The 20,198-nt window shown below is 44.2% G+C and overlaps 1 protein-coding gene across 6 annotated transcripts in view; it reads left to right on the top strand.

Moving 5' to 3' along the window:
- LOC122613562 (protein grainyhead) overlaps positions 1-20,198 on the top strand; it is a 41,437-nt gene that overhangs the window by 12,838 nt on the left and 8,401 nt on the right. For 2 of the 6 annotated variants that reach the window (XM_043787785.1, XM_043787786.1), the window contains exons 3-7: positions 6,633-7,026; positions 14,119-14,342; positions 14,566-14,728; positions 16,879-16,990; positions 17,562-17,656. In XM_043787785.1, the coding sequence (XP_043643720.1) occupies positions 6,633-7,026; positions 14,119-14,342; positions 14,566-14,728; positions 16,879-16,990; positions 17,562-17,656 (988 nt within the window). Of the gene's footprint in view, positions 1-99; positions 229-2,992; positions 3,356-6,632; positions 7,027-9,236; positions 9,416-12,887; positions 13,095-13,163; positions 13,776-14,118; positions 14,343-14,565; positions 14,729-16,878; positions 16,991-17,561; positions 17,657-20,198 lie in introns of those variants that run through there. The other 4 variants (XM_043787784.1, XM_043787789.1, XM_043787788.1 and 1 more) reach the window with 4 other exon arrangements.

Here is a 20,198-nt window from a genome sequence, read left to right as displayed (position 1 = left end):
TAATCCGCTTAAACGCAAAGCCCATACACGTATCTTTGCATCTTTCGGTTCGGTAACGCGGTGAAGTGCATGTAAAAAATGGTGAAGTGTTATCAGCTGCTGGAGAGCTTGATCAGTGAATGATCCCCGGGATCGTAAAGCTCGATTTTAATTAAAGTCCATCATGCAGGAGGCCACAAGCACTACGAATTATGCCCTCTCATATACGGACTGGATGTCCGAGCCACGGTAGAAATGCAATGAAATCAACTTAAAGGACGAACATCCTTGACAACGTTCCTGTGCTGGCATTGAAAAGATCTAACTGATGTGCTTCTAGTGTGAAGGATCTGAATGGTGTGTGCGCTGCTCCTACGGATTGTGTAACTTTTATAAGCTCGAGGCGAAGCTTTCGCTCTAGGTACCCTGCCATATGCCATATATCGCCCATTCGGCGAGAGTATCTGTAGCTGTATCGGTATCGGTATCTGTATCTGTATCTGTAGAGAGGTCTCTCGTATTTCCCGCGTTTCCAATATGGCAGCGAGCTGTATCTTTATATCGTTGTATCTCAGTGTCTGTGCAGCTCGGGCTTTCGGCCGTATCTGCTGATAATATTGTAGTAATTAATGCGATACGAATGAGAAATTTATTGCCCACGCCCGGACAGCGCCGCTGGCCATCGTATTTGTACGAGCATATATGCCCCGCAGATCCCTGGGCCATTTGCATAAAATATGATCATGTAAATGACACAGACCACAGACAAAAAAAGAAAGAAAGATGTAAAATGGTTGGAAATAAAAGAAAGAAACACTGCGAGAGAAAACCAACAAAGCAACCATCAACGTTGAACGAAAATGATGCCCTAAGAGTTGGATCATTTTATTTACCATTTCCCAATCAGAATCTTGAGAGGTTTCCCACACTCGCCCATCGGTCGGTCGGTCGGTCGGTCGGTCGGTTGATGGGTCAGAAAAGCGAACAGATGGCACAAGGATGCGGCGAAGGGACAAGAATTAATGGGTCCTCGTTTCTATATCTGTTATTATTGTTTGCGCCCAGACACAATCACGATCACGATCAATCCGCAGCTTCCACGGCGAAGGGGTTGAAAACTTTAGGCCCATTCGGGGCGATTTACCTAAGCCCATGTCCGCTTTTATGCAAATTACATCGCAGGACCCTCGGACCCGCGGCTAAAAACCATCGCCAAAGGGGTGGTTCCATCTCCGCCGGACACGGACAGCGGTCTCAATGGGCCGGAGGTGCGATGTCCAACGTTGAGAAACAATGACAATAAAAAAGGCGCAGCAACGCAGCCACGCAGCCACTCGGCCGTGACAAATGGGCTTCAGCGCAAGGAAAGGAAAGGAAAGGAACGGTTAAGGAAAAGGAAAAGTCGTAGGACTTGCATGTGAATCCCGAACGAATCCTTTTCAGCGTCTCTTTGGCTGAAAGCATTATGCAAATCAGCTCCTTTGTTTCGCCCTCGGAAGGACTTGATCGCTGGCTCGTCCTTTATCTTCCTCGGACGGTGTCCGAGCAAGCTGCGTTGTCTTCTCGCAGAACCTCAGCTAATATCAATAATGATTTCCTTAACCGTTACGGCCGCCGCGTCCTGGGATTAGGGATATATGTATATACATATGTTGTTGCATATATAAGTTTGAGAGCACCACTTTGGTAGGGCAGCTGTCGCGGATCCTGCGAACCGGTTGGCGGCCCCGAAAGCAACCAGCGATCACCTTGCCTTGGGCCAGCACTTCCCAGGCCGCGCCGGTAGCCCCGATCCGAGACCATCGCGATTTCGCGATTCCTAAGATTCCGAGATCCCAAAATCCCTAGTTGCCGAGATTGGCATCGAGACCACAGCAGTCCTGCCTCCTTTTCCATTCGCTGCCACATGCAACGCAGGCGATTCCTCGCAAATTCAGGTTGCCATTTAGGGTTGTGCTCCTCGGCGTTTGTTGTGTTTTTGTTTTCGCCAAACTGCTCGCTACTTGTTGCACAATTGGACCGCGCGACGGGAGTTGCCCAGGAGGCGGACGAGTGGCCGAGGTGTTGGCCTAATCACGGGTTCGCAATCCGCGCACTTAGCCCAAAAAAATTAGAGCAAAATGTTAGGAAATTCGGGGGGTTCGCATCGGTAGTACCCTTGAGAATTATAGGAAATTATATTTTATTATTAAATCATAATTTAAAAATCTTTTGTTTATCCTCATTATAAATGTATCTTTCTACCTTGTTAAGTGCCAAAATATGCACTTAGTGTATTGATGGCTGTTGCCAGCCAAATTTCTTAGCATACTTTTGAAATACAAAGTGTGATGGTTTGAAACATAATCTCTTGATTAAGTCGCACATTTAATAAGATTTCGGCTAATGCCATTTATAAATCCATTAGAGACGGAACCACTTCCTTTTCCTATTGCATAAATGCGAAACAGCCAAGTATACCCGTGCATTCTGCCAGTGCCGGGTGTGAAAAAAGCTTCATGGGAAATAAATAATTAGTGAATGACTGCTGCGGACCACTTGCAGAGTACAGGGGCGGCTGTGAAGGGGGGACCCGCCGGCGTCCAGGGGCGGGGCAAAGTGTTAACAAAAAATTGACGCTTTTTTTCGGCCCATGCTCTTTGTTTTTTTTTTTTGTTTTTTTTTTCTTTCTGTTTTATTTGATGGCGCTAATAGCGCTAAACGAATCAATTCCGATGCCGAAAGCAGTAAAAAGTTGCCGCAAAACTTACAAATCCGTAACTGAGACGCGCACACAAAAAAGCGTAACACACACACATACAGATAGACACACACACATCGATATTATGGGACGCACCTGGCCCGAAATTGATTATGTAAATAGTAAATAAATAGAAATGGAAATGCTAATGATGCTGGATTGCCAAAAACCAAATGCACGCACATGGGCGTTGTCCGCGACTATCTGCCACTTTCTGCCACGCCCAGTTTGAATTTTAAACACCCACCTCCTACCTCCCCCCTCGCAAAACAGACGAGGCTTCAGCTTGGACTCAGTGCACTCGGGGCACGTGGAAAGCGATGCCCAGCAGCAGCAGCAGCATCAGCACCAGCAGCTACTCCACCACTACTACAACCCAGGTGACCAGCTCAAGGATCAGGCCTTGGCTTTGCCCTTGAGTCACCACCAGGATCACCATGGTAACCATGGTCACCACCTCACGGCTGCTGGCTTGATGCAGGCCGTTGCCGCAGAGATCCAACTGAACGAGGATCAGGATCAACTGCATCAGGATCCCACTGCCACCCAGCATAGTCCCTATCCCATATACAGCTACTATCGCAGCGACGGAGAGAAGGCGATCGATGGTTCTCCCGGTGCCGATCTGTCCTGGAGGTAAGTCTCCAGTCTTGGATGCGAAACTTGGGTTTTCGAAATCAATCTCGGTGTTGCTCTATTTTATTTGATTTCATTTTAATGGCACCAACCATTTGCCAAAACTGTATTCATTCATCAATAAAACATGGGCGCGCTTTAAAAATGTTATAATTTATTTTGGCATAAAAACTGGTTTTTGCCTGCGGATAGTTAAGATATTTTAATTAGACAAAGTCAATATTGAACTTTAGTCTTGCACAATCTTGTGCTTACATTTTTAGAAACTATAACTGCTGTAACATAATTCTATTAAAAAAGATGAAAATACTTCTCTTAAGAAACTAGAGTTTTGGGAGCAATTTTAGATCTAAATTCGGTTTAGAAATATTATCTTTTTACACACAAACGTCGAATATTTCCCAACCAACCGTATAGGTTTAGAGAAATATTCGTTTTCTGGCGAAAATGCTGTTGGTTTAAGTGCAGCGTTTATGAACTTCGTGGAAATGCGCAAAAAAGCGCGGCACGTTGCCTCAGCTGGAGCTGGGGGTTATGAAACCCGAGTCCAAGCCCAAAATCCAAAATCCAAAACCCAAGCCCACATGGATCGCTGGTGAGGAGTTCTGTGCCTCGGATTCGTTTTATGGAGCCGTGATGAAACCGTAACCGTAGTTCGGACCGGGGGCCTGGAAAAGGTCGCGCGTCTCGGCACTTGGCTTAGAAACACAATTAAAGGCCGAAAGACGTATGTACATATGTATGTATGTATGTAGAGAGATATGGGCAGCACTTTGGCTATCTAATAAATGTGCGAGTTTGCCGCGCTCAGCTCACTTCCCCATACATACGTTTATACATACATATCCGCTACGTGATTTACACGGCCTGACCCTAAAAAGCGGAATAACATCGGTCACATATCGCATTACGAAAAAAAAGGGGGAAAAATGTTATAACGCGGACAATCCGAGTGTCATTTTTAATAGCGAAAATGTTCTGCAGAACATAAAAACAAAAACATTTCGTATTTTCCTTCTTTATTTTTTGGTTGCTTTGGTTTTTTCGTTGTGCCCATGTCGATGTCCGTTTTGCTGTTTGCCGCTTTTTATACGAGTATGTACGTTTTCGGGCTGAGAAGCCAGAAAACCACTTCGGGTGAAAAACCGGGACACCGGGCACGAGGGAGACAAGTGCCACAAAATGGGGCAAGCGATCGCAATCGCAGGCAGCGTTGTCAACTTGAGCAATGCCAAAAAAAAGGAAGAAAAAACCCCAAATGAAACCTCGAAATGATACTGTGGTAAAACAAAAAAGAGCAAAAGAACCGAATGAGCAGACAGCGCTGAAATATCTTGCAACAGCTGCTAACGGAAGAACGGACACACACACACAAGCACACACACACTGCCAGCAGAATTCGTATCTGTGTGAGCCAAGGTGTGGCGCAATTTCAGTAACGCTCGGAATTTGCATATATGCAATCAATATCTATGCACAAATTAAGACAAATTGTCGAAAAGCCTGCTGAAAATCGGGCATATCTGATGGATTCGTATAAACTCTATTATCCAGATTGCTCAATTGGGCACATCGAATGCAAATACATTATTTGAATACAGATCTGGAGGGTAATAGAACTTAGGAACTATCATAGGAGAACTTTATGTAAGTGTTATATGTAAGATATATACACTATCAGCTATTTGAGCAGTAAGTTTCAGCACAGGAGTCAAGAATGGAATAATCAAAACAAAGCAGAATAATCAATCAACGAAGAACCAGTCTCGAGAACCAGAATCCAGATATTCATAAGAAAGTAGCCGGTTAAATCAGATCAGCCCATGTCCCATTATCTGTGAATGAATTAAGGAACATTAAATTAAATTAAATTGGTCTAGAAATTATAAAGATAATCTTGCAGATCTACTATGCTGCCATGCTAATTTCAACCGCCATCTTATTGAGATATCCTTATGAATATGTTATTGCATATTGTTTACCTGAAAATGAGCTCATGCGAATATCTCCTCACTTTGCTGCACAATTTACACAAAATGTGTCGGTTGCCCTTTTTTGTTGTCTCTGGTCAAAGGGCGGGGTTTCCCTCAAAGAGCTTTAATTGTGTCTGAAAACTTGGTGGAAATAATTCCACAATCGAATCCGGTTTTCCAGCTGCCAGGACTTTTGCTTCGGTTTGCTTTGCTTTGGTTTGTTTTGTTTTTTTTTTTGCTTTTTTTTGTTTGCTTGACCTTGTTGCGAGGCGTGCCGTCTCCCTCTAAGGCCATCTTCCCTCTCCCTTTTTGGGCTTTTTGGATTTAGCCACCCCACCACACCCCCCAAACCGCTGGAAAAATGGCAAAAGTTATCCATATTCGATTATCACAGACGGCGACAGGCATCATCGCAGCTAATTTACGACTCTTCCTAGAGTTGTCGGCGATAAAGCGATAAGAGATCGAATCGAAGGGGCAAGTAAGTCATGGGGGATGCCGCTAACTTGCCCCACCCCCCTCCCCTTGATTGTGTTCGTTGCCAACTCGAGCTGGATGCTGGCCAAAAGCAGTTGTTGATGCTGATTCCGATGTTGCTGGTGCTTGTGCCAGGTTTTTCTGTCTGGTTTTTTTTGTTGTGTTTCTTTTTTTTTGTTTTTCTTCCCGCTCGTGTGTATTTTGGTGTTTTTTTTCTTTTCTTTTTATTTTGCACTTGCTGCAGGCTGGATTCTGGTTTATGGTGGCTGGTTGTTGCCCCGATTGCTCCCATTTGGGCGGGCATCCAGGTTTTGTGAGCAGCGCACAGGTGTCTCCGGCTCCGGCTGCGGTGGTGAATGAAATTAGCCTTGCCTCGCAGTTTGCGGCTTGATTGCATGATTGCCCAGGTGATTGGCGAGCGCGGGTTTGATTGATAAGCAGCCTAATGGAGTTATTCCATTTGTGGGGGTGTCGGAAAATGCCAGCCAATTGGGCATCATTACTATTACTGGTACTGTAAACTATATAACTCTCTTATTAGATAGTTAATCTGCTATGAGCGGCTATTACCTTAAATTGGTTTATTGTCATATGTATATATTTATTAGGTTACCATTTATATTGGATGCTGTGCAGATGCTGGCTCTGCAGAGATACCAGTCTTTAAACTATTTTTATAAATTCTCGTTTGCATATATGTGATATGCTGATTAAAGCAATAATTGCACCTATTAAACACCAACTAATGCCATATATTCCTCTCCCTCTCTCGCTCTCTCCCTCTCTCTCTCTCTCTCTATCTGAATCTGTGAATTTTTGAACAGCAGTGGAAAGCTCAATGGCCAGACCACACCTATCGATGTCTCTGGCCTATCGCAAAATGAGATTCAAGGCTTTCTGCTCGGCTCACACCCCTCGTCATCGGCGACGGTCAGCACCACCGGCGTTGTCTCCACGACAACGATCTCGCATCACCAGCAGCAGCAGCAGCAGCAACAGCAGCAGCAACAGCAGCAGCAGCAACACCAGCAGCAACATCCCGGCGATATTGTGAGTGCCGCTGGCGTGGGGAGCACGGGCTCCATTGTCTCCTCGGCGGCGCAGCAGCAGCAACTAATTAGCATCAAACGAGAGCCCGAAGACTTGCGCAAGGATCCCAAGAACGGCAACATTGCCGGTGCTGCCACCGCAAATGGACCGGGTTCGGTCATAACGCAGAAGGTAGGCCAACAAAATATTTTCAAAACCAAAAAAAAAAACAAAAACAAAACATCCTTAAGAACTAATAAGCAGGAGTAGCAAAACTGTAAGGAAAGGTAGTTTTACAAATGCCGAGTGCTCTCAGCTGGAAGCTCTCTTAGGAAAAAAACTTAATGGACACGCACGCAAATTTCAATTTAGAAGCAAACACTTCTACACAGAGAAAAAATATCTCAAGAAAACACTTTACCAAATCCTTGCAGAATGTTGCAAGCATTTAATAACTATTCTATTGAAAGCAAGTAAAGCAGCACTCCTGAAATATTTCAGGAAGTAACATTCTAACACTTAAGAGCGTTTCTTAAAAAGTATTTATTTTATAAATTAATTCTACCTATTTTGATATAAAACTTTGAAGATACTAGGTTCTATTAAGACAGATTAGGATTTATCTTTGGCTTAACTCACGGCACCTTTTCTCTCCATGTACATTGCATGCTGTATGCAATATAAATTTGTATCTGCGGATAAGCTTTGGCTTAGATCGGCAGCCCATGCGATCTCATTCCGAATGCCATTCCGAGACCCATTCCCATACCCGCTGTCCATCGCCACTGTCCATACCCATACTCATAGCCATTCCCACTACCCATTCCCACTGGCCATTCCCACTGCCCATTCACAATCATCATCAGCGGAGTGGACAACCCCAATCAGCGGCGCATCCTGTGTGCTACATCAATTAACGATCTATATTTGTTGTAGCTCTTGCAGTTGTTGTTGTTGCAGTTGTTGTTGTTGCAGTTGTTGTTGTTGTGTTTGTGTTGTTGTTGCTCCTAGCTGCTAGCTGATGCTGCTGGGCGATCGATGTAGTTGTAGTTGTTGCTGCCGCCGCTGTTGTCTAACAGACCTGCAATTGGTCTGTCAATTGCTGGTGTGAGTGAGCAATGAGTATTAGTGGCTGCAGCCAATACGAATCAGCGTCGTTTTTGTTGTCGTGCCGTCGTCGTTGTCGTCGTCGTCGTTGCTCGTTCGGTTCTATTGAAACGGCGGCAGCAGCAACAACAACAACTACGCTGCCAGGCAACAACCACAGCGGCAGCAACAACTATGTACGCGAGCAGCAACAGCAACAACAACAACGCGAGGCTGTGCTGCTGCTGCTGCACGGCCAACTGTTATACGCTCGCAAGCTGTTATACGATCGTATGTGTGCGTACGTGATTTGTATGGTGCTCTCGCTCTCGCACACGCCGCGGGCCATAGCCCCGTCGCATTCGCACATCGAACCACTTCCTTTGCCCGAAGTTCGAGTTGCACGTTGCAAGCGGACGGGTTGCAAGGCACTTTATCGCACTCCCGTCGAACACACACGCAAAGAAAAAAGGAACAACCATAATTAAATGGGAAATTGCAGTAGCAAACACTGGGCGACAATCGGCAGCGATAAGTGCGCACTTCCGGCCGTTCGCCTTCCTTTTCCTTCGACCTGGCTGCGAATTGGCTGCATGAGTGCAGCAAGTGCAACTACAGTCGAACTTCAGTATGGCAAAACAATCCAAAATCAAGTCATCACAAAGTTAAGCACTAAATATGTTTGCCATATTCTTGCTAAGCTTTAAATTTCATGTTAAAACATTTAATACTATGAAATACAGCAAAGAATTTAGAAAAATACCACTTAAATCTTTTTTAAAAATACCGCCCTTTCAAATTATTAATGTATAAAAAAGAAGACCCTAGACTTCCACATTAATTTAGTATGAAAGTATACATGCATCTTTGATTACCTTACAATATGACCATACCAATATTATATACACGAGTATGACTTAGTCATGAGAGTGATTCGGAGAAGGCACTCTTATGAATAAGCCATCTTAGTTATGGACAGTTCGCGTTAAGAAAGTCCGACGTTATGCAGCAAGTGCAGCTATTTTTTAATATTGCCATGCCGCCGTAGCTGCAACGCCCTGTCCGGCCCCTCCTTGTCGCTCCCGTTCAGAATATTGCGACAGGCGCGGATTCCAACCATTTTGAACTGATATGAGAGACGGACGGCCCAGAGTGTGAGCGCGCGTGTGTGTGTGTGTGTGTGTGTGTGCGTGTGTATCTGTATATGTGTTCCAACTGGCCGACGCAACAACAGCGGGGATTGCCGACTGGCGACGTCGCAGCGGCTGTCATACCTGGCAGCGATCGGCGGCCTTTAGTCAGTCGTATCACGCTGTCGGAGTAGGATCGTATCGCTTTCGAATCCGATTCCGTAATAGCCGCTCGCTATATTTTCCTCGCCGCGATCCGTAACACATCGTATATTGTAACCGAAAACCGAAATACCGAATAAGCCAATAGCGATCGATCGGAGGGGATCCAATACGAAATACAACGAAGAAAACAGACAGTGAGTGTGAGTGATACCGATATCGAATATCGAATACCGAGTACTGAGTACCTTTTGCCTGGAATGTGGGCAGTAGTGCAATATTCTGTGGCATATCAATAACGCCAATCCACCTGCGAGTCAAATCTAAACCATGAATCAAACAACAACAGCGCACGCGCAGCACCAGCAGCAGCACAGCAACAAAAACAAAAACAGTACAACAGTACAACAGCACAGCAGCAACAACTTCACAGCAGCAAGAGCAGTTGCAGCAACAACAAGAGCAACAACATTGTGTGTGTGGGCGCAACGCGTTGCCTTTCAACACCCACGCAGCGAACAAGTTCGCTGCCTAAGTCTTTTGTTTGGCGCGCATTTGCTAAGGCCAAGAATCGAATATTAGAGGGTGGGTGGGCAAGAGAGCGGCTTATAAAATTCATTGAGCAGAACGCAGCGAGGCTTAATTGCCGTCTCCGTTTTTATTGGGCATTAATTTGCTTGCCAGGGAAAAACAAAACGACAAAAATACGCAAATAAATATTAAATTGCCTCAGTCGCTGCACAATTTGCATGCACTCTAATTTATTGTGCATTTGTTGCATTGACAGTTAATTATTCTTAATATTTGTCTTATTAATTTACATACACACAGTCGCCATAGTTTAAAGTCTAAGGTTTCGCCAGCTTAATTTATGATCGAGAATCGGAAAACATATCAATTTTGTACTCTTGGCAATTTATTTATCGCTCCCCAGGCACCGGAAAGTGTAATCATTAGACTCTGACTCTGACTCTGGCATTTAGATCTTGGATTAGCCAAACAACTCTCTCTCCCTCTCGTTGCTCTATATAAATAGGTGGAGATATATCGCCACATCCAATTGCCTCATCGGATGCCTTTTTAATTGCCCCAAATCTCCGTGTGGCTTATCAGTTGTTTATAGCATTCGGCGGATTTCCCCTTTTCGGATCGATTCGCCAAACATTGTACAAAGTTTCTCCAAATAGTTTCCGATTCCTCATTTAGCTCAGATAATTTCCTTAAATGAATCATACGATATTTAAGTGAGTATTTGCTACAGTTTTCCCAAGTTGCAAATGAAGTATCGGATTTAAGTTATCTTTAATTACAAAATCACTGGATATTTCTCATTTTTCATTATCAAAATATGAACTGTTGTGCTTCCAAGAACCAGAAACGTAATGCAAAGCGCTAAAAACCGGAAAGCGTTATTAATAATAATTCAATTAATAATGAAAAGCCTACGTGATGTAACAAGATAATTGTACAGACAATGATCCAGCAAACAGATTGATATATGAGACAGCCAGATGAGATTTTCAAAAGAAAAACAATCCGAATCAATTCGAATACCTTATAACTAACTAAGACAATGTCTTCAATATAATAGGTGTTCGTCTATCAATAACCGAGTACTCTCTCAACGGAAGTTTTAGCATCAACCAAACAATTCGAAAACAACCTTGAAGGTTTATTGCTCTTAATAAGAGTTGAACTGAAATTAAGCTCCAGCATCTAGTAAATTTCCAACACAGCTGAGCACTTTTCGAGGGCTGTTAGTCACGGGTTTTCCTTACCGAGAACCACAATTACAACATCAAGGAACCATTAAAAAATATATTTTATGAATGCAAAACAATTTTTGTTTTTTGTTGTGTTGTTGTTCGCATCCATATATGTATGAAGATGTTTTTGTTTTTCTCGGCTTTTCGTTCACTTTATTTCCGAGAATTAACGATATTCATAAAACACGGGCCGAAGAAGAAAAAAGTTTCACTTTTTATCATTCCAAAAGGCATTAAAATAGTTAATTGGCTTTATTTAAATATTTTGTTATTTTTGCCTTTGTCTCGCTACTTGTTGTTGCTAGATTTTGGTGTTTTTTTTATTCCTTCCTCATACATAAATATGTGCCAGAATCGTTTGTCGCTGCTGGCTGGTCGCTACTTAGCATAATTCTAAAAGCCCAGCTCGGCACGGCTCATAACCGATAGCTCAGTTATACCATATAGCTAGCACAGCTAAATCTCAAGTTGACAACAACAAAAGCTAAAGATTCGGATGCGATTCGGATGCGGAGTCCGGAGACACACGCACCACAAAAGCACCACAAATGTTAAAAATCGAAAATCAAAAGCCGAAAGACCAAAAGACCGAAAAACCGAAAGACCGAAAATCCGACTAACCAACAGCAGCAACAAAGTATCTTTGTCTCCGTGTCGCTGCTCTGCTGTTGGATCGATCGTCGATCGGATTCGTCAAGGCCTTTTCTGACGTTGCACGTTAAAAGTTTAAAATGCAAATTGATTTCGATGAACAAATTTAATTAGCTCGCAGCTAGAATCTTTTACTGATGCTAAATTATACAAGAGACTTCAACCACAGCGATCACAAAAAAAAATGGAATCCAAAAAATCACAGACGCAGACACAAAAACCTCCGTATAAATTTAAATCAGTAACAACACTGACAGAAAGGCGCATACACACAAAAGCTCTAACCGAAATAATCAAAGTAAAGATCATAAATTATTACAAGGGTTCTGCAAGTGTGTGTGGCGATGGCCAAAAGTGTAACAAAAATTACCCCCAAAAAACTTGAGGTCCAAACGCTGTCAACCGGTTTCGATCAAAGGCCAGCCAAGTAGTGACGTCTTTCGGCTGGACCTGTGTCTCTTTGGGGTTTCACTTTCTTTAGACCAAAGGCAATCAGCAGCTCGCTGCTAATTTTGATCTCAGTCCCACCCAAAATATCTACAAAGCTATATGTATATCTATATAGATATATATATAGAAAAAGACATGGATTGACCACACTTTGCTCTGTATTACCTCATTTAGCTTCGTGCGTTTGTCTCCAAAAACGTTTGACATTTTCGGGGGGCCAATAAAAAAAAAACGCTGATAATTAACATATGCATATAGTCATATATATATATTTCAAGCCGTATATACATGTGCCGTATATAAATGTTGATTTTTTTCGCGCTTTTTTCTGTATATTTTTTAATTGGTTTCTTTCCACTCGACGACAACAACGAAGACGGCGACTGTTTCATTTCGTTTTCGTATATAGCATTTTTTTTTTGGTGTTTATAGCCTTTTATTATAAACTGTACTTGTTGACGTTATATTCAATAAGCTGCTGGCTGCTGTTGTTGTATGAATCATGGCTGAAAGAAAAATCCACATCATGGCCCAAAAGAACGCACGCACAATTTTGTCACCTCGTTTCTGGGGTTTCAGTGCGACCTTCTGCGCTGTGCTGCGCTGTGCTATGTTGGCCATAAACAACCATCAATCATTGGACTTTTGGGCTATTAGCCACAATGACAGAATATCTTGGAATCTCGGTGGATTCCTGGTCAATCGATCACTTACTTAGCCACCGTTTTTTCAATCAGACCTTAGCTTTAAGTGATTCAAGCTCAAAACCCCAACCCAACAAAAAAACCAACACACACCTTTCCCGCAGATCTTGCACGTGGATGCACCAACGGCAAGTGAAGCTGATAGGCCCAGCACACCCAGCAGCAGCAGCATCCGCACTGAAAACACTGACTCGGAGCCACATTCAGCATCTGGATTAGGATCAGGATCAGAATCAGGATCGCCGGGAGCCAGGACCACAGCCACACTTGAGATGTATGCAACCACGGGCGGCACACAGATCTACCTACAGGTGAGAACTCTGAGTGAGGCGAGCGGGCGAGTTAGTGCCATGTGTGACCAACCAACCAACCACCTGCAGACCTCACATCCCAGCACGGCGAGCGGAGCGGGCGGCGGCGCCGGACCCGCTGGAGCCGCCGGTGGCGGCGGTGTGTCCATGCAGGCGCAGAGTCCCAGTCCGGGTCCCTATATCACGGCCAATGACTATGGCATGTATACGGCCAGTCGCCTGCCACCCGGTCCCCCGCCCACCAGCACCACCACGTTCATAGCGGAGCCCTCCTACTACCGGGAATACTTTGCGCCGGACGGCCAGGGTGGCTATGTGCCGGCCAGCACGAGGTCTCTGTACGGCGACGTGGATGTATCCGTATCTCAGCCCGGCGGCGTGGTCACCTACGAGGGCCGCTTCGCCGGCAGCGTTCCCCCGCCCGCCACCACCACCGTGCTCACCAGCGTGCACCACCACCAGCAGCAGCAGCAGCAACAGCAACAACAGCAGCATCAGCAGCAGCAACAACACCACCAGCAGCAACAGCATCATTCGCAGGATGGCAAAAGCAACGGCGGTGCCACGCCCCTCTACGCCAAAGCCATCACGGCGGCGGGTCTAACGGTGGATCTGCCAAGTCCGGACTCGGGCATTGGCACGGATGCCATCACACCGCGGGATCAGACCAATATCCAACAGGTATACCCTTCGCTAAAATCCCAAATGTGAAACACATTGACAAAAAAACAAAGTAGAACTCTTTGATAATGCGTTGCGTGTCCATTAAAACTTAGCGAACTTAGAATAGAAACCCATAACTTAGAGGTAGTGTGTTGTACATAACACTAAATCAGATAAGAATCGCAGTTTAGTAGATTTGTAGCCAAATAGTAGAGTGTGTTTATTCCAAGCGTGACGTGTCCATTAAACCCTAGAAACATTGTATCTTTTGTAACTTATGTATAATTATTATTTAGATTTTTATATACTTTGAAAATGTTTCTAATTTTCTATCTCTAATCGTTCTTATTTGATTAAACAGTCCTTCGATTACACGGAATTGTGCCAGCCGGGCACGCTGATCGATGCCAATGGCAGCATACCCGTCAGCGTGAACAGCATCCAGCAGAGGACGGTGGTCCATGGCAGCCAGAACAGCCCCACCACATCGCTGGTGGACACCAGCACCAATGGATCCACGCGGTCGCGGCCCTGGCACGACTTTGGACGTCAGAATGATGCCGACAAAATACAAATACCAAAAATGTAAGTCTATTGGAGATCCCTAAAGATACTGCTAAAGCTAAAGAAAGTTAACTACTTCTGCTTTCAAATTTACCTTCAATGATTGCAAATTAGTGCTATACTTTTAAGGGCCCCAAACTTGTAGCATTCATAATTTGTTGATCCCACACAATTCTTACTCATCTTAACCCTCAACTTAACCCATCTTGTAACCACGATACGATTTCTGAATACAACCCAATAGCTTCACAAACGTGGGCTTCCGATATCACCTGGAGAGCCCCATCAGCTCATCGCAGAGGCGCGAGGACGATCGCATCACCTACATCAACAAGGGTCAGTTCTACGGAATAACGCTGGAGTATGTGCACGATGCGGAAAAGCCCATCAAGAACACCACCGTCAAGGTAGGATCCAAATCTTAGTGTTTAAGCATATGGTTAAGAGGTTAAGGGAAGGGGAGCTTTGTCAATCAAGTTCGTGCTGCTTGTTTTCCATTCTTTGGTGTGTTTTGTTTATGCCATCAACACCACATGAACAGAGAAAATGGGAAATCCTGGCCGGGGGAGGGAAAGGGGAAGGAGGCAACCCTTCGTTACCAGGGCGATTTGTCAGGGAATCTGTGTCGGCTTCTTGAGCGGGGATCTTCAGTGGATAGTCCTACCCCGAGGTGCGATCGCCACCCCTTTGCTCAATTACACCCATCCCATATCCTGCCGCTCAGGGGCACGGCGCAATGATAAATGATACTGAGAAAACGATTGCCATTGCCATTGCGAGTGCGAGTGCGATCCCTAGATGAGAATTTGAATATTCCGTTCAATGCAAATTGCCGGCAGACTCGCTCGTCGTCTTTCACGACCAATGTTTGTTCAGGACGATCGCTCAAGGAGTAGGAGCAGAAGCAGCGGGATCAGCAGGAGCAGGACAATACCCGTCAACATCATCAATCAGATAAGCTTAAATGACGTCTGAAGATGCAAATGCAAATTGAAAACTGAACCGTTGAGAGCCGAAGAATGACATCAAAGTTACAGTTGAAAGTGGTAAATGGGTTGAGGAAATGGCCGTAGGAAACGGGAAGCGGAACTTGAGGCTAAGTAAACAACAATTGAAATTTAGGGCATCCGAATACGAATCCAAATCTGAATCTGAATCCGTATACGAATACGAATTCGAGTCCTAGTCATTTGCATACGCAAAGAGTGCGATAAAAAAAGAAAAAAAAGGAGAAGTATGAATAAGGAGCGAAACTTGCAACAAAAACTTCAAGAAACGTAGCCAAATGAAACGCCGAGATCTTCAGATACGAGCTTAACCTTCCCTACACTTCTCAAGTTCTCGGCCAGGCCGCTCCAGCTCTCAGATTACCATAAAAGTGCCATATTTTGCAAGGCTCGACCAAAAAAAAGTGTCAAAATTAATTTACGAGTTTATTTGTTTAGAGCCGCGCGCCCCTTTCCATCTTCCATCGGAATGGAAAACTTCCCAACACTTTTGGGCATTTGCATAACGAAAATCTAACGGGGAAAACTGATCCAAGAATCTAAGAAATGGGTAACGAATCGGGAGAAAAAACGAAAACGGAGTATAATTTACGAGCTGATTAGCCCATGAATATGTAAAAACTTACGCAGTCCCCAGAAGAAAACACACAAAAATATTTATGCAGTAATCAGCTAAACCCCGACTCCTCAAGTAAAAGATGATCCTTTTTTTCGGGGGTTGCTTGCAATTTCGAAACTGTTTCCTTTAGCGCGTTCTTTCTGATTTTGGAAAACTCTTTCGCTATCTCTGCGCATCCTTAATTATTCAAAATGTAAAAAAATAGACACAAAATAATAGACGAAATATGCAAATGCTGGGAAGACAATAGGCAACCTCGATGAGCAGAAGAAACCAAATGAGTTGGACGTTTTTCTGCTAAATCGAATTCGTCCTTTTGTCCTCGACGGGCCTAATCCTTTTGACTTTAAAGGCGTAGGGTGCGATCTGCCGAGTTGTGAGTTGTGTGTCACAACGCATATATGTCAGAGCAATGAACCCGCCAAAGGAGCCACCCATCCTTGGGATAGTATAAACGGATTAGGACCATGTCTGGCAAAAATCAACGCCAGACATGGCATTTCCCTACAGATAAGGATCATCACTCGCCCAGATCGCTTTCCCGATCGGGATAGTGAACGTAACTGAGAGCGAGTTGTGCGAGTTGCAGTCCCTTGGTCTATTAAGGCTGTTTATTTTTTAGATTTACCTTTCCAATTACGCAGATAAAATCAAATCTGTACGTTTTCTCTTACAAAATTTCTCAAATGTACAGGGGTTACTCCACTGCTAGAGTGAACTTAAGCTGCCTGTGATTAAAATTTACATTAGAATAGATAATAAAAAAAGGAAGTAGTGAAACTTAAGCAGGCAAACTTAAAGATACTTTGCTAGCTACTTCCCTAAGTTTACCTATAATACTTAATGCTGAGATGAGTTAATTTTTAGTGACTCCTTAACTTAGTGCCACACTTAATTGAATAACCAAATGTGCTTTCTGTTCCCTACGCAGAGTGTGATCATGCTAATGTTCCGCGAGGAGAAGAGTCCCGAGGATGAGATCAAGGCCTGGCAATTCTGGCACAGTCGTCAGCATTCCGTGAAGCAGAGAATCTTGGATGCAGGTGCGTAAAACCAACATGGACTTCCCACCCAATCCCCCCAAATCCCCCCCCCATCCCCACCAACCTGTCCAGTTCGAGCAGCGAAGTCCAGCAGCGTCGGCTGCTGGACTGTCCATTTGTATTGTCTAGTATTTCTAGCAGTAAATTGTTGCTTTTTATTGAAAGGCCCGCAACGTTCCAGGAGAGTTATGACATTGATAAACGCGCATCGCGCGGCGGCAGCAACTGCGCTCCGTTTGTTTGATTGCAGATAATCTCGCTGGCTATGGCTATAGCTATGGTTGTGGCAGTGGCAGTGGCAGCCTGCAACTTGCAACATGAAGCTGCGACTGCTGCTACGGCTGCCTGGCCCATCAAACATAACTCATTAGGCACTTGTCACTGGATGGCAACGCAGAAATTTCCTTAATTGTTAATACAAACATATTTTCCAATGGTCCGAAGCTCTCGCCTCTCTGTTTACCCCATTCAACTCCTTCCATTCCACTTCTTTTGCTGCGTCTTTAAAACCCCATGATCTCCCACCCGAAACCCCCTCTGATTATCTGCTTGGACTGCTCTTCTTCTCCAGATACGAAGAACTCGGTTGGCCTCGTTGGCTGCATCGAGGAAGTGTCGCACAATGCCATCGCCGTCTACTGGAATCCGCTGGAGAGCTCCGCCAAGGTAAGTTCTGCTCATTCTAGATCTCATTTCTACGCCAATCGGCCGGCAAGTGGTTATGGAATTTGTGTGTACCCTTTATCTGTAGGGGTATGTGCTGTTCCCATAAACCTGGATGCCTAACCAATAAACAGGATATACTAATTTTCAATAGGATATACTACATAGTTAATAATTAAATTAGACAGCGGAAGCATAGATATTGGATAAAATAGATGATGACAAAGAGTTTTCAGATTTCCCATGCCATTGCAGGGTATCCCTAGGTCTTTATCATCAATTGAATTCTTTGTGCTTTCATGTGTTTTCCCCTCCCAACCATTTTGTTTACTTCGAGCGCCGCCTCAATTAAAAATGAAAAAGCAAAAAAATTAAGCGCGACACTTTTATGAAGCAAAATGAGATAGCAGATACCCGCAAAGTCCTCTCTATATCGTTCTATATGCCTGCAAGTGTGTGCTTGTGTCTGAGCCAAGAATTAATTTCTGATTTATTTTCAATTGCGAGTAAAACGCAAATTATTCAAACAGCGTCGCCATTGCCCCAGCCAACTGTAGCCATCCCTTTCTGGCGCCCGCTGACCGGCATTTGGCCTCTCGCTCGCACTCGCCACGAGTGGCCGTATCTTTTTGCCTCAAAAGAATAATTTATGCATTTATTTATTTATGACACTTAGTTTTAATCACTTACTCGCAAATGCCTGGAACTAAGTCTGAGTCTGAGTATGAGTATGAATACGAGTATGAGTATGAGTGTGAGTTTGCTTTGGAGTCCGGTGGCTGGCTTTAGCCTTTGGCTTGGCTGCTAACCGCAGATCGAGCGAGCTCCCACCGCGTTTTAATTTAGCAATTATCAAGCATTTTAATCGGTGGAAAATATTTGCAATTCTATTGCATCAAGCGCCAGTTGTGAGACCAGTAAGCGAGACAGCCCTCATATTACGTATACGCCATGACTTCGGCTGCGGCTTTATCCTTTGCGATGCTCCGCCCACTTGCACAGAGATAAAAAAAGGCATCAAAGAATCGTTTAATAATGCTATTTGCATAGGGGTTGTATATGACATGGATATTTGCTACTGTTTGACATTTCATTACTATTTTAGCAAGGTTTTTTTCCTTTCATTTTCAACACATGTTACATTAAATATCGATTGGTATCTATTTATATAAATACCTGCTTTTTCAAAAGCCAACATTCATTTTTCAAATCCTGAATATTTTATATGAGACATTAAATAATATAGTTTTCATTGCGGAAACATTTTCTCCAAGTGTCCATTTAATCCGACTGAAATGCCATTGGAAAAATGTGAAAAATATTGTGAAAAACAAATGCCAAAATCGTATTGATTTTCATTCAAGTTCAGTGACTTCTGTGTGTGCAGGCTGCCAAATTGGTCAGCAGTTATTAACTGGCTGGCCATAAGTGCATTTTCCCCCTAACCCCCGTCGCATTTTCCCGCCCCCCCCCACTCCGCACACCGCCCACTCCCATTTGATAGAGCTTTTTATTTACAAATTGTTTACGCGCTGAGATGTTAATCCCAGCGACATCATCGTCTTCGAGGAGAGAGAGTCGAGTCGGTTGATGTTTTTTGCTTTTGGTTTTTTGTTTTTTTTTCTGGTGTCTTGGCCCGACTTGGCTGGCATAATGTCGATTTCGTTTTGTGCCGTTAGCTGCATCTGTATCTCCATCTTTGCGGCCGTGTGTATCTGTGAGATACTGCCTTTCCCAGCGGCAAAACTTTCGTACGCACCGACACGCAGGTGCTTCGCCCCTCGCTTTTCGCTTATATGGTACGCGCCCGCTAATTATTCACATTAAATACTGCTCGTCCACACATCTCGGTCTCTGGATGGCCGCCCGATCTTCGGATGCTGTGGCGATGTGGAGCTGTGCTGCTGGGATGGGATGTTGGTAGTGGATGTTGGATGTGGATGTGGATGCTGGATGTTGGATGTGCGGCTGTGACTGCTGCACTTTTACCATTAAGATTGTTTCCTTTGGTATTTTTGCGTTGATGGATTTTCTTTTTATTTTATTTCTTTTTTTTTTTTCCATTTCGTACTGTCCAACGACTGTCTGGCGAACTGAACTCAAACTCCGACTTTGACTCAAACTCGGACTTGGCATGCTTAAAATGCCACGGCACACAGCTACGCATATATACACATACATGCACCGATACAGATGCAGATACTTATACACATACAGATACAGATACAGATGCGAAATGCACACACCTTGCACTGAATCGAAGTCGAACGAAAAATGAATTGGATGCGATACAAAGTCGCGGCTTCACTTGGCTCGTTACTTGGCTTTAAGGCCCCAGTTCCTCGGTTCCAGTTCAGGCCATCTTATTGGCCCGGTCCATGGCATGGACCATGGTCCGTGGTCCATGGTCGATGTTCGGATGCTCGAATGCTCGGATGGTCGGATGGTCCTCTGTGTATTGCCTTGTTATTGTCTCTCCTTCAGCGTTTTTGTCTTCATTTCTGACTCTTTCCGAGTGCGTTTGCGTTGGAATGTTTTAAACTGT

The sequence above is a fragment of the Drosophila teissieri genome, chromosome 2R, assembly GCF_016746235.2.
Source record: "Drosophila teissieri strain GT53w chromosome 2R, Prin_Dtei_1.1, whole genome shotgun sequence".
Taxonomy (NCBI): Eukaryota; Metazoa; Arthropoda; class Insecta; order Diptera; family Drosophilidae; genus Drosophila; species Drosophila teissieri.
This window is presented reverse-complemented; position numbering and strand designations above follow the sequence as displayed.